The 15,210-nt window shown below is 41.3% G+C and overlaps 1 protein-coding gene across 1 annotated transcript; it reads left to right on the top strand.

Moving 5' to 3' along the window:
* The first annotated feature begins 2,002 nt into the window (after positions 1-2,002).
* On the top strand, positions 2,003-7,463 carry LOC123401925 (GRB10-interacting GYF protein 2). The gene is made up of 12 exons (XM_045095791.1): positions 2,003-2,312; positions 2,449-2,596; positions 2,684-2,779; positions 3,254-3,330; positions 3,965-4,038; positions 4,538-4,598; positions 4,946-5,013; positions 5,103-5,184; positions 5,391-5,477; positions 5,830-5,910; positions 6,938-7,057; positions 7,147-7,463. The coding sequence occupies exons 1-12, from the start codon at positions 2,145-2,147 to the stop codon at positions 7,318-7,320; spliced, it is 1,236 nt and encodes a 411-aa protein (XP_044951726.1). The 5' UTR covers positions 2,003-2,144; the 3' UTR covers positions 7,321-7,463.
* Positions 7,464-15,210: the final 7,747 nt, after the last annotated feature.

Raw genomic sequence — 15,210 nt, 5'->3', positions numbered from 1 at the left:
TTACATGTTATCAATAGGGGAAACGTTTTCATACGACGCGCCGGCGGAACCGACGCGCCGGTCGCTCGCTCGCTCGCGCGGGGCATGCAATATTTTTCGCACGCGCGCTTCGCTGGTCAGTGGATGCAACTTTTATACCACGTAAATTTGCTGTAACTACTGTTTAATTTTGCTACTACCGTTTTTCATTTGTTGCATCTGTTCACTAAAAAAGTTGCATTGATGGTTGGTTGCAACTCGAGTTCGTTTGATTTTTGCTACAACCGGCGTTTTGATTTTTGCTACAACCGTGTTAATTTTTGCTACAACCGGCATCATTTTTTGCTGCAACCGTTCACTAAAAAAGTTACATACACGTTTACGTAGATTTTTGCTACAATCGGCGTTTAACTTTTGCTACCACGCACCATCAACTTTGTTTTTTGCGACAATCACGTAGATATTTTTTTGCTATAATTTTTTTATTGCAACCGTTGACGAAAATTGCTGCACCGCGTCGAAATTTTGCTGTATCGGGAAAAAAAATGTTGCATGAAGATCTAACGGTACGGACGGACGCGCGGCGGTTGGCAGATCATGCGGCCCGCGCGCGGCCGGCCGAAAGTTTCGGCCGGCGCGTCGGCGCAGAGCAATGACCTATCAACTAGCAAAAGGGCCCGTGCGTTGCAACGGGAGAAAAAAATACCACACGCTTTTAATCTTTTTATAATCATTTTAATTTATTAAAATAATAAGCTAACTAACTAATGTAGTCAGTCCTATCCTATTTTGTTGAGAAATTAACCCGTCCATTGTTAATTCCACCATGATGAGAAATTGAGCGGGACAAGCAAAGCAAACACAAAGAGGCTACGTGAATTGATCAATGGACTGTTATCTTATTTCACTCATGGGGTAGAGAATGTGGGATCAGATGACAAACTAAAGGTGGTGTTCCATTCTCTCTCTACAACAATGTAATCTTATATTCAATACATTCATTCATCAGCAAACAAATTCCCACAAAACAAAATTTCTTGCCGGTGCTTGGCACACGGTTGGAGGCACGGGGAGGGGATCTCACCAGATGATGAGTTCTGCCGGAGGAGGGGATACGATGAGGGGAGCAAGGGTTAGGCGCCTCTATCTGGCCATAAGGAGTCGCCGTTGCCGGCCATAACCTCGGAGTTCCCCGTGTGAGCCATGGAGGCCCGCCTTCACCTGCAAGTACTTCGCTCCGCCGCGCCTTATCCGCGCGCCGCCGCCGTTCTGCATCGAGCAGACGCATCATCCCAAGTCGCTGTAGCTGTCGCATTGATTTGATCCAGAAGCTGTGCTCGAGCGTCAAAACGGGGGCAGCAAGCGGGCAGAGGTACGACCGCGGAGGCGTGTGGATTGAGATCGACAACAGTGGTGGTTGAGGTCGGCCGCGGTGGCGAGTGGTGTGGCAGCGGCCTAGGCACAGCCAGGGTGGACCAGGGTCGACGCGATGCGCTCGAGCGCCACAACGGGGCAGTGAGCGGGGAGAGGTACAGCCGCGGAGGCGGATGGGTTGAGATCGGCAACGGTGGAGGTTGAGGTCGGCCGCGGCGGCCTGGGCACAGGCCAGGGTGGCCCAGGGTAGACGGGAGGAGCCGATGCGTACGGGTATAATTTTTGCAGCGAATTGTTTTTTCTTTTTGCGTTGCAGATAAATGATGGAGCGCGGGTTGAATAACAAAAATTACAGGAGATTTTTTTATAAAAATGCCGTGGTGAGTTTTCCGACAGAAGCAATAGCCGCTTTATTATTAGGTAGGTATATATAGCCGCTTTATTATTAGGTAGGTATATATAGATATAGATAGATAGATCCAAAGAAGTTATTGAATAAATATACAATTGAAAATTTGTTTTAAATACGAATCTAATACCAATATACTTACAATTTATTAGTCAAATATTTGGGTAAAACTTACTCAATGTTGCAAGGAGACTGATGAATCCGACTGGATGTCGTCTCCCGGACGATCCCGTTTGCAGGCGCATCTGATAAACTCGCTTGACCGCCCCCTCTTCTTCTCGCCACACCAAACACACCCTAAACCTCCTCGCAAAGGAAGCAACTTTCGCCTTTCGCCCCCACAAAATTCGCTCGATCGGAAGCGAGCCCGTCGAGAGCAGCAATGGCGGGGCTGTCCCTGCGGTGCGGCGACTGCGGCGTGCAGCTGAGGAGCGTGGAGGAGGCGCAGGCGCACGCCGAGGCCACCTCCCACACCAACTTCGCCGAGTCCACCGAGGCCGTCCTCAACCTCGTCTGCGCCGACTGCGGCAAGCCATGCCGCTCCCAGACCGTAAGATCTCGCCTCCCCCTCTCCGCCCCCCCGTCGGAACCCGGCCGGATTTTGTGGGTTTCGACGATCCTGCGTACTAGATTTACATCTCCGTCGGTGCTTGATCCGGTTCCGCCTGTCGATTCGGTGTGTGTAGGAGGTGGACCTGCACAAGAAGCGCACGGGCCACGCCGAGTTCACGGACAAGACCATGGAGGCGGCCAAGCCCATCGATCTCGAGGCGCCGCCGAAGCCGGCCGCGGAGGCCATGGATGTCGACGCGTCGGGGAGTGCGGAGCCGCAAGGTGCGGTTTCCAATCTGGGATAAGCAGCGGGTTTGGTTTCATCCGTGGCAGATTTTGGGTGTTGACGGTGTGTCTTGATTCTGGCAGAGTTGGTGGCGCCGGAGGTGAACAAGGAGATGCTTGGGGAACTCGAATCGATGGGCTTTTCGACTGCGCGTGCCACTAGGGCACTTCACTTCTCCGGTATGTATATAGCTATATCGTCAGACACCTTTGACTGTCATGTTATCAGCTGCTGGTTTATTCTTCACTGTTAGGAGTTGGTGCTGCGATTTATTGCGAGCCATTCCTTAATTTACTTCATATTCATCAATGAAGCATAAGCTTACGCATAACATACAAATGTGAACCAGGATGATAATATAACCGACTATATCAAACTGTAATATATTTTTATTAAACTATAGATTTCTTGAAGACAACAGTGGCGCCTAATGCCTAAATTACCTGAATGGACCAGCATAAACAGTGTGTAGAAATATTCTTTTGCCATCTCCAGATTTATGTTATAGGTCCTTTTTTTTTACATAATCTCATGTAGCTGCAAATTAATAAGCAGTGGTGTTCATGTAAATTACGGTGTTCAGCTGTCTTGCACATAAAGGCCCCTATTGTTTAGCAATTTCAATTTTCCCGAATCTGTGTGCTTTTACATAGGTAATAGCACCATTGAAGGCGCCATTAACTGGCTCTCTGAGCATCAGGAGGATCCGGATATTGATGAAATGCCTATGGTATGAAGGTTTCTATTTTATTCTCCATTGTTTATTAGAATAGAGATTTGCTCACTTTGATTTTCTGATGGTACTACTGGTCCCATGTTTGCAAATAAGTATGTTCTGGTAGTCTTTTCATCACAGTTATATGTTTCAATTAGTTGCAGTTAGTAGCAACTCTATTTTTTGATAAGCTATTATCCATGAATCTTCCAGAAGCAATGGTTTTATTCATTATGAACGTATGGAGAGTGCTATACATTTTCCAAATGACACACCTACTTCGTAATTCCATGGTTCAAGATGTGTCTATAAAATATAAGCATCCAGCATACAAGAGATTTTGTATAAAAACAGCTTTAGTCGGATGTGTCCACTGTTCACTTAAGCTACTTTGAACATTATCGGCTTAAACTATAGCTAATGCTGAATTCAACTGCCAAATTTCCTCCACTTATTGCTGCTTCCATGTGTACAGCCCATGCACAAAGACCAACTTGCTTACCTGACTTAGTTTTGTCCACTGAATCTATTAACTGTGTTCAATGGGGGATGAATAGATATTACTGACACTTTTGGCAACAAAAATATTTCTCTCCAGTGCATATCATCTACAGATTGCTCATCCAAATTATCTTATTTCACCTCTCAGGTGCCGGCCAATTCCGAGGCTAACAAACCCTCTCTAACTGCGGAGGAGAAGAAGATTAAAGCACAAGAGCTAAGGTGCTTTTATGAACCATTCTTGAATTGGCCTGGTGGTTGAATAATTCTCTTTAGAAGTAGCAGATATTTGTCTGTTTGTAGGGCTATTTTCCGTTGTACTGGATCAATTAGTTGACATTGGATAGTTATGCTCTTTCTTTTCTACCTTTAACTTTAATAAATAAAAATAATGTACAACATAAGTATGGTGGCTTTAAAATTTTGTGAACATGCAGTGCCCTAAGCATACTCTTTGGGGAATGATAGCTTCTAGTAGGAAAATTGTGCATTGTTGATAACACTTCTTTTGAAAGGGCGTCCATTTCTCCATAATTGTGCACAAATTATAGATCTTGGAATTCCGAATAAAGGGCATAGTAACATACAGTAACCATAGGTTATGGACGAGAAATTTCTGAGATAAAGAACACTTATCTTTAACCCAGCATGTATCTTTTTATGGAATAATAATATTCTTTTATAAGACACTTCATACTGAGGGTATCCATTCCACTTGTAGGGAGCGTGCTCGTAAAAAGAAAGAAGAAGAAGAGAGAAGGATGGAGAGAGAAAAGGAAAAGGTATATCAACTTTCATTTACCCCTCTAAAAACCTCTTTTCTACCTTCTTGATTTGTAATATAACCACGCCAGCATAGCCTGTAACATAAATCTCCACCTGGCTTCTGGACAGAAGATCAGTTTTTACTCCATTTTATAATTGTACAATCATGCTAGATCTTGGATCATACAATCCAAACAGGAAGAATGTTTGCTGAACCAATATATTCTCGATTGCCCTTTATGTTAACCTTTTAGTACAAAAGCTTCCTATGGATTTTATTTAACCTCTAGTCTCAAATTTTTCTGCTGATGTGTGTTTGCAAGCTTTTTTAGTATTTTATCTCACGTATTAGGCGTTTTTGTAGGAGAGGATAAGGATTGGTAAGGAGCTTCTTGAAGCCAAGAAGATGGAGGAGTTAAATGAAAGGAAACGGTTGGTTCTTTATTTCAGTTTATTATTATTTTACTGGACTTGTGCTGATAATATCGGGTTTTGCTTAATATTTTCCATGCCATCGGCAGCATCATAGAATTGAGAAGGCTTGAGAAAGAGGAGGAGAAGAGAGCCAGAGAAAAGATTCGCCAGAAACTGGAAGAGGACAAGGTTTCTTATTTATCCATCTCAATTTCAGGAATATTCATATGTTGCTAGTTTGATTTAAGTTACTAGTATATTTTTACATCTTGTATAGGAAAGGAATGATTTACTTTGATTTAACCTGGAGATATTCAACTGAATGCAATTTTATTTTGGTTGCTAACTAGCTGTAGTCATTAGGCCTCAAACAGTTTCTCGTATTTTATTCTCAGGCTGAACGTAGAAGGAAACTTGGATTGCCGGCAGAAGCCCCAGCTGCATCCAAGCCAAGCGCACCACCGCCTGTTGAAGAGAAGAAGGTACTTTTTTCTTTTCTTTAATCCGAATGTCCTTGCCATTGTAATCTGTTGACCCATATTTTGCACATCATTGTCAGTTTAAACATGACATTACACTGTTTTGAGCACCTAAGCTGCCTCCCAAAATATCTAACGTGTCAGTTGGAAGTGGGCAATTTTTTCTTTTACTTTTGAACGTCTCACTTCTCAGAACAAATAGAGGACTCTTCCATGTGAATCCTACATTGATTTCTGGTTGTGAAGCCTGTGAATGGCCCTTTAGAACCGGCTGGAGAGGCCGGAGTTCATATTACATTTGATAATATATGTTTAATATTGGTTAATTCTTTAACTGATGTCTTAAATTTTCCAGAGTGCATTTTTACCTGTCAGACCAGCCACAAAGGCAGAGCGGATGAGGGATTGCTTACGAAATATTAAGCAGCAGAACAAGGTATGAATCGTAATTTCCCATGAGAGTCACCTCGTTGTCAATTAATTTGATGTGAACTACTGATCGCCGTATGGGAGCCGTTTGACACACACATAACGGCAGTTGTAAGGAACATACACATTAGTTTATGAGGTTGTCAGGTTGAGGAACCTAAGTTAGAGTGGCAAGCTGCATGTTTTGAAGATCTGTAACTTCATGTTTCTTTACGTTGTTATATGTTCCCTCTGACCAAATCAAAAAGTTAGGTTTTTGCCATAATTTTCCATATAGCAGAATAGGATAGTTTGTGCTCCTGCTATCTTCCTAGATGTAGCACTCATAGAAGAAATGTAATAATGTATATTTCTGTGTGCATAGTAATCTTATACCCCCTCTGTTCATAAATATAAGATGTTCCAACTTTTTCCTGAATCGGATGTAAATAGACACGTTTTTATTGTGTTTCTTCACTGACTGCAGTGCGTATATAGTCCATATATAAATATCCGAAACATCTTATATTTGTGAACAGAGGGAATATATTGCAAGTAAAGCATCAATGTATGCTTAATTCTATTGATGTGAAAAGAAAACAAACATTAAGAGTTGGATTTAGAAAATGGAACCTAAAACGGTTTACCCAACTTGAAAAAGAAACTACCTGGTTGTACAAAATTGTGGAGAAAATGGCTTGTCACAGTTGGGATCTCCTGATATGTATTTCTTTGTCTCCAGTTTCACTTTGATGCCTGGTATGAATTGTGCATGGCGTATTTATCTCCAGTGTATCTGCATGGACTCACTGTCTTATACTGAATGACTTGTCCAGTTTGGTTTCCTGTTTTGTTTTGAACCTTGCTATCATTTGGTAAACAACTCAATTAGTCATGTGCGCCTACTCTATGCAATTGTCCAATATTTTCACAAACCTTAATACAAAGTGTACTAGTTATCTGATGCTGATTTTGCATAACTTACATATAAAGTAAGTCTAGACATTATAATCGATTTGATCATACTTACCTACACGGCACTACTGTTGTGACAGGAGGAGGATGCTAAAGTAAAGAGGGCTTTCCAAACACTCCTTACCTACATCGGAAACGTGGTTAAAAACCCCGACGAGGAGAAATTCAGAAAGATCAGACTTACCAATGCTACATTCCAGGTGAATTCCCCTTTCCCCGGACTGGCAAAAACGATGCCCTAACCTGCCGAACAACCCGAGACTGATGGTATGCTTTCTGTGCCTTGCAGGAGAGAGTTGGGAGCCTTGGAGGCATAGAGTTTCTTGAGCTGTGCGGGTTCGAGAAACCGGAAGGTGAAGAGATCTTGTTTCTGGCGAGGGACAAGGTTGACAAGGCCGTCCTGAATGTAGCTGGAGCCGAGCTCAACTCGGCCATCACCAATCCTTTCTTCGGAGTCCTCTAAAACTGAGAAATTCCCGTTGTAACCCCTTTGAAAATACGTCGTCTGAATCGGGAATGTGTGACGAACAGTTGTCGAATTAAACTGTAAAATAGTGCAACCTTGCTTATGAGAAATACCAGACTACACAGGAAAAATTTCACACAGGGAACTGGTTCTAGCAAGAGATCTTTCCAAAGTCTAGGTTTCCACTTTTTCAGTTTAACTTTCCTGCCAGCAAAATACAAGTCCTTTGCCTTGTGTAAAGATCTCCAACATGGGGGCTCATAACCCGTTGATTCTTCATGAAGCTATTTCCAGAGATGGCATGAAGCTATTTCCAGAGATGGCCACCCACGTAGAAATTAGCCGCTTACAGTAAACTTGAGGCACGCCATACGAACTTGAATGTAGTAACACACCACTTCACCATCTTAATTTGCATCTATCAAATGTTACGTGCCGGTTGCTGCAGATTCGAACACGGGTGTGAATTGTTCAACTTGAGTACCTGAACTGTTCAGGTCTCCTTTAATTCAAAGGGTAGAAAAATAATAAGAATAGGAAAGTCATAGGAAATGAGATGCATGTATCTCAAAACCTATGAATAGGATTAGGAAAAGAAGTTGCCTTTTGGTTCACATCATAGGATTATTTTTTTGAGCCAAGGCTAATTTTTCTATGAAATGTGGAGGATAGGAATAATTCCTTCATAGGAATAGGATTCTATTCCTACAAACCAAAGCGCTCTAAAGAAAGCATTTCTATATAGATATCACATCCTATGAAATTCTTACAAATTTTCTCCAAATCAAAGAAGGCCTCAGTGGGCAGGTTTTTTCTTTTCCTTTTTGAGGGGTTCTTCGGTGGCTATGTCCTCGCCCCCCCCCCCCCCCCCCCTCCTCCTCCTTTGCTGGCTCTGCCAGTGTGGGTCTTTGGGAGTACAAGGAGGCCTCGGAAATGGTATTTGGCAAACGTTCGCCAGCAACACATCCCTTGCCATCACACGGATCTTGACGAAAGACCAATGCCACATCGATTTTGCAGGCGTTCGCTGTAAGCCACTCCTTGGCGAACACTCTTTTTTCTTTCTCCAAAAAGTAGACAACCAAGGTGCGAGGTGGCGGTTGTACCCGCGACCTCCTGCACATGCGGAGGCACGCATCGCCACTCGACTGAGAGATGGTTGTAAACCTTTGTTTTCTAATTGTCTAAAAATCCAGATTTTATTAAATTTAATAAGTTTAATAAATTTGTTCGAAAATCCATTTTTTTTCATTTTCTCACATGGCTATGGCATGCCATTTTAATTATTAATAACATGACATTTTCATTTTTAAGAGGATATCAATTTTGTTTTCAGAGGATGGTAATTTATTATTGAGCGGATGCCATTTTTATTATTATCTTTAATGGCATGGCAGTTTTATTACAACCGCATGACATTATTTATTAATAAAATGATATCATTTTTATTAATAATATTATGACATTTTTCTCATTGAGAGGATGTCATTTTTATTATAAAGAGGATGCCATTTTTAATGGTGAGAAGATGACATTTTTATTTTTATTATGGCATGACAGTTCTCATTGGGGTTTATCAAGATAGAACATTACTCCATTCATCACAAAATAAGTGTCTTAAACTTAGTACAACTTTGCACTAAAGCTAGTATAAAGTTGAGACACTTATTTTGGAATGGAGTGAGTATATCTTTAGAGCATAGAATTTTTCATATTTTTACGAAAAACACGAAAATTTTCATATTTTTAGAGCATGGCATTTTCATCAATTTATGTTTTAATCTATTTTTAAAGAAAATGCGTAGTTTTTTCATGGTTTTGTTTTACCTAGGGGATGGATGGCGGTTTTAAAGTTTAGCATGCCAATTGTTTTTCTAAATCACATGTCCTTTTTTTAATCATACTCATTGTAAGTTTAAAATTAGATAAATGGCAGTTTTATGAAGTATTATGACATTTTTCCTAATTCAGAGCATCAAATTTCAAAATTTATGTTTTTTTGTTGATTGTACTTTTTTAATAATGTATAGTTTACTGGGCCCTTGGGCCTATCATGGGTTTTACCTGGCCTGCCGAATAGTGGTCAATCAGCGATGGGGAAATATTCGCCGGGAGCGGGATATTCTATTCGCTCCTCTCTGCGGCAGCCAATCGAGCTTTCGCTTTCGAAGACAGCGATGTCATATGGGCCGGCCCATTAGCGGGTTGCAGTGATTCCGATTATGGGAACCTTGTAGAGTTTTCATCCGGCTTCTTTTTCGGTTTAAAAAAACTTTTAGATGGTTTCCTGAACCGTTATCTTTTTCGTTTTAATTTTCTTTATTATTTTCTGTTTCTTTTTTGATTTTTTACAAAAAAAGTCTGAATTTTGAGAAAGTGTTTTGGATTTTCTAAAAATATTATATATTTTCAAAAAATGTTTGAGAATTTCAAAAAATTGTTATTCAAACTCGAAACATGGTTTTTGCTTTTTAAAAATATACTGGACTTTCAAAAAGTATTCCGGATTTTCAAAATAATTTCCGAATTTTTATAAAATGTTTGGGATTTTCAGAAAATATTCTTCAAATTTTAAAAATAGTTTTGTTTCTAAAAAATGTTTTGCATTTAAAAAATGTTGGGGATTTCAAAATATGTTCTAGATTTTCAAAAAATGTTATTCAAATTCGATAATTCGTTTTTGATTTATAAAAATATATTAAAATTTCAAATTGTTGCCGTTTTTAAAAAATATTCATAACTTTAAAAAATGTTCGGAAGTTTAAAAAAATGTTCGGTATGCCAAAACAATGTTCAGTATTTTGCAGAAATGTTCGGAATATCGAAATTTTGTTCAATTTTTAAACTAAGTTTGTGTTCGAAAATTGTTCTTAATTTTCTAAATTTTTTCTTTGTTTAAAACATGTTCAAATTTCAAAAATTTGTTGTTTTTCAAACCTTTTTCATGGATTCAAAAAATCCTGAAATAGCAAAAAATGTTCTTCGAATTCAAAAAATGTTTTTGCTTCAAATTCAAAAAGAAAAGGAAAAAGAAATAAAAGACAAGCCAAAAAAAGTAAAAAGAAAGGAAATAACATGAAATGAAAAAAAAAGAAACAGAAAAAAAGAAAAATGTTTGTTATCATATTTTTGTGAGACAAAAAAAACTGAACCGGTACAGTCGGGTCGACCCCCGTGTGCGTGCGGGGAACTTAGTGCCGTATCGAGCGGCAGGTAGGAGGTCCCGCCGGGAGCTGCTTGCTCGGCGAACTGAAATGTTCGTTGGTCGCTCGCTCCTAGCTAACTCCCCCCTAACTATATTGTTATAAAAAAAAGTAAAACTTCCCGCGAACAATTGGGCTTTGGGGCTTTTGTAAGGTTACGTGGAGACACATCGTTGGTGGTGACAATGGCATTGATGTGGTGAATATTTTCCTTGAGCCACTCCATCTTACTGTGTCAGCTACAACAACGGCGATGACTCGTGGCATAGATTTCGGTTGGCCTCTCTGGGCAGCGAAGTTAGTGTTTGTCGGGTTTTATCGTTGTGGTGACGACTTCCCTTTTGCATTTTGGTCATTCGACCTCTTCTTGGTCACGTTGGCGGGACTTTGTCCAGTGTGCAGCCTGTGAGAGTTTTTGGTGGATAGGTAGGATCTTGGATCAATGAACCTACCGGTGGTGCAGCTCCAACTTTTTCTTCATCAAGTTGATCCAGCAAGATTATGATGTTGATGACTTCCTCTCCGCAATCAATAATGACTAACTGACTCCAACGATACGATGGCATGCCATCAGAGATCAGACCATTCGGGAGGAAGAAGACGATCAACGCCAGGGACGTTAATGCAGTTTCTTTACTTTTAGAATATTAATTTACAACTATGTATTTCTACCCATTACACAGTTTTTGAAATTAATTTACGGATATTCGATTTGGCTCTAGGGAGCACATGCTTCTGTTGGAAGATTAGGCAAGTTCATGATTAATTTCAATAAATAACTCATGACTAAAACAGAAGATAGCATATGCCATACTCTAGCAATCTAGAAGAGCAACCGAACATGCACAACATCTCCGCGCAACAACTACAACGATGAATATTAACAGATTACGAGTAACATACTGTTCGTTAGTTTCAGCACGAGCGACTGTGTTGATGATGATGTTGGCAACGATCCTTTGTTGATGGTGATGAAGACGACAATGAGTAGCACTGCCCGACTTGAACGGTAGACGACCCGTGGTAAAGAATTTAAGCAGTCGCGCAAAGCGCTTCACAAAAAACCTAATTCGTCCTCTCCCGGTGCAGGATCGCAAAGACGAACAGTTCCGGAGACCTGCTCTCTCGCACGCCGATGCATGTTGGCGTTCGAGATGAGGTAGACTACGACGGCGACGCAAGTTGTGAGACGAGGCAAAACCCTAGTTGTTTTCATTCTGTCTTTGGCCGGCCACGGTAAGCAGTATATATAGGAGGACCAAGGTCGGTACTGTGTCGCGATCACGTCTCGAACCGACCTGGTTTCCAAGTCGTATACTTACCGGACAAGAAATTCTCAACTTGTCTTTCAAGACATAAAAATAAACGGCAAAAGGAAGTCATGCCCCCGCAAGGCAACGGACAGGAATTCGGCAGACCATTCACGCGCATGTCGTACATACGCGCCGCCCGGCCAGGCGAGGCGAGGCGCGCGTGTGGTCTTCTTCTTTCTCTTCTCAACACACACTTAGAATGATGGGGAGAACTCACTATATAAAGAAGTCCAACTCTTTCTCAACTAGCGGTATGTGAATAAACTTTAGCACCACCACATCACCACTTGCCATTTTACTCATGCACTCAATTTGAGATTTCGAAATTTGTAGATGGGCCAAGTTCATTAATTCTAACAGCTATTGTCTGCTAAAAATGAATTTTATAGATGTTATTTTAAAAAAAAAATAGATGTGTCCATGGTCATACTCAAATGGTACATTCTAATTTGCCGGTGAAAATTTTAAGCATTTTCACATGTGCAAAAAGAATAACAAGTTGAATGCCAAATGTTTCACTTAATTTTGTCTTTTTCACCGAGGAATCATTGCTATCCCATATGACATATGACATGAAAATTGTCAAACACATTTGCTATACTAGTATGGACATCTAAAAAAAAATCAGAATTTTAGAATGTATTATTATTCATTTTGATTTTACTGTTTGCTACGGAGCATATGCTTTCCAGAGCAAAAAAACCGCATCCATTGATTTACTACTATGTAATCGATCGACACATATTCCTACTCCATGTAGAAATTACACTCTTCAAGAAGGAAAGACAGACGCGTCGCTGGGCATATCCACGCAGGCAATTTTCACTGTTGTGATTTTACTGTGCCGAAGGAGGAAAGAAACAGAACGCAAGTGACCCTCGAACCCAACATCCAGCGTCCTTCTTTCAGTTTCTCCTCCCAGCTAGGGTTACCGCTGCCGCCTCCTCGTCTCCCATCCCCATCCTTCGCCACAACAACGACCGCGGAGTAGCAGAGCGGTCGACGGCAGATCGGCGCGTCATGGGAGCAGACAAGGCGGTCATCACGATACAAACCAGAGCGAAGCCAGCGTGGCGGCCGAGCGCGATCTGGAGCTAGCTCTCCTCTGAGATTGGATATTACGCTGAGCAAGGAGTGGTACTCGCTGGCGCACACGTCCAAGAAGCATGCACGCGACCTGCACAAGGTTGCCCCTTGCATAATAATTACTACAGTAATTCCCGTCCTTGCAGCAGAGCATATGTTAGTTTATGTAGTGATGTGCAACCCTCGGAGGTTGGGTGATTGGTTTAGTAGTGGATGGTGACTTGGAGTAATGGTGGCTCTTACTGGGATTGCATGTTTGAAACTCGTTCACTAATCTGCACTAGGATGAGTATTTATAGCACACTAATTTTTATACTCTCTCCGTCACGGTTTAGAAGGAACAGTTAAACTTGCGTGCGTTTTTAAAATAGACAAGTTTTAAGGCGCGAAAGCAATTACTTTTTCTAATTAGTACCAGGACTACTCATGCATGCGCCTTCCCAATTTGTTGCTCATGCATTAGTACCAGTATTTTCTCAGTTGATTAGGCGTATTACCATCTACACCTGCTACATCTCACAATCAATTGATGACTAGGTTGGTCACAGAGATTTTTCAAACGTGCCTTCCAACTCGTGATGGAGGGAGTAGTAGGAGTACCAGGAAAGAGTGAATTCTAACTTCGGCAGGCTATAAATGAGGGTAAGGTTTGACAGAAAAATGAAATTGTTCACATATTTAATGCAGATAACTTAATCAATTTGTTGGACAATGAACCTGGTTTAAGAAGAAAAATGGATATTAAGGCCTTGTTTGGAACCACCCAGATTATATAATCCAGTTTTTATAATCTATTATGTCTCCAAACAGGACAATTTATGGTGTAGATTATAAAAATTAGACGGATAGATTATTAAAAACTCATAATCTACTCTATACCAGCTAAAATCAGATTATGGATTGCTAATGACCCATTATCCTTATAAAGTAGAAGATAATTACATTCCTACCACCGCCATCCTCCTCTTTTTTTTCTAAAAACAGAGGGCAGACAGGTCATTATGCAATGTAAAACCTGGATTATAATTTATATAATCTAACCTCCAAACATGTACACCTACATTATTTTTATAAACCAAATTATATAATCTATCATCATAATCCAGATTATCATAATCTATTATGGTTCCAAACAGGGCCTAAGGTGTGCACACAGAATATGGAAGGATAACAGAGTTTGCTTGCAAATATGGTTAACATTTGTCTTTTAACTTATTTTCAGCATTGGAACCCTCATGTTATATCCCTCTCGTTAAAAAGTAGTACAAACAAACCCAGATAAGGAAAACAAAATGATTCATCATATTGTTAAATGATGAATAATTATATTGAATCTCATAGAAAAATCACTTCAAAAACATACTCCCTCCGTCCCAAAATAAGTACTAGGTCTTACTTTTGTCTTTTTTTAATGCAAAGCTAAAAGTGTCAACGCATTTGTTACATTTTTTAACCACTACCATACCACTTCCGTTCATCTACATTCCTTCTCTTTTCATTAAACTATGTATCTAGACGTCGACAAATACGATAGCTAGATTAGTACGCACAAGCCCGCCTCAAGAGACGCGCCTAGGGCGCGTCCCAACCACTAGTAGTTATTAGTATGCTATGCGGTGATGAAATCTGGCTTGCTTTCGTGACGCGAGTGCATGCATGTTTGCTCGCCCGCAAGTCTCCATGTCATTTCTTCCTCTTTTTTCCCAGTAAAATTTTAAATATATTCATCAGTATTCATGGTAGTACAAAAAACAATAGAGTAAACGACCCGCAACGACGATGCCTTCAGAAAGAAATGATGTCAGAAACGCCACCATTGTCCGCCAAGACTACAGTACATCGCGATTTTCATCAGAAGCCGCGTCATCCCGATCTCGCGGCTGGCTGAAACCGTGCGGACACTCGCCAAGAAGACGTATGCCGTCGCCGGTACTCGGGTGGAGATCCTCTATCCCCACACCGGAGCCCTCATCACGCCTTCGAACATCCACGTGAAATCGACGATGGATCTCAACAGGATCTAGATCCGCGTCCGCTGCCATGCCCACCGTTGCCGGAGAACCCGTCGGGTCCCGACAACCATGGGGGCAAGCATCGCCGCCGCACGATCAGGGGCGCCGCCCTGGCCGTTGTGCATGTGCTCCTTGTTGGACTCGCCCAAGCCGATCCATGAGGGTCGCCGCCGCCACCGTGGCCTATGCCGGCGGCAGCGGCGGAGGGGAAGCCGCGTCGTGGCTGGCTGCTGGTGATGTGAAGATCGCCCCCTGGCGGCGCCCTACGGAGGC

Source organism: Hordeum vulgare, chromosome 6H (assembly GCF_904849725.1).
Source record: "Hordeum vulgare subsp. vulgare chromosome 6H, MorexV3_pseudomolecules_assembly, whole genome shotgun sequence".
Lineage (NCBI taxonomy): Eukaryota > Viridiplantae > Streptophyta > Magnoliopsida > Poales > Poaceae > Hordeum > Hordeum vulgare.
This window is presented reverse-complemented; position numbering and strand designations above follow the sequence as displayed.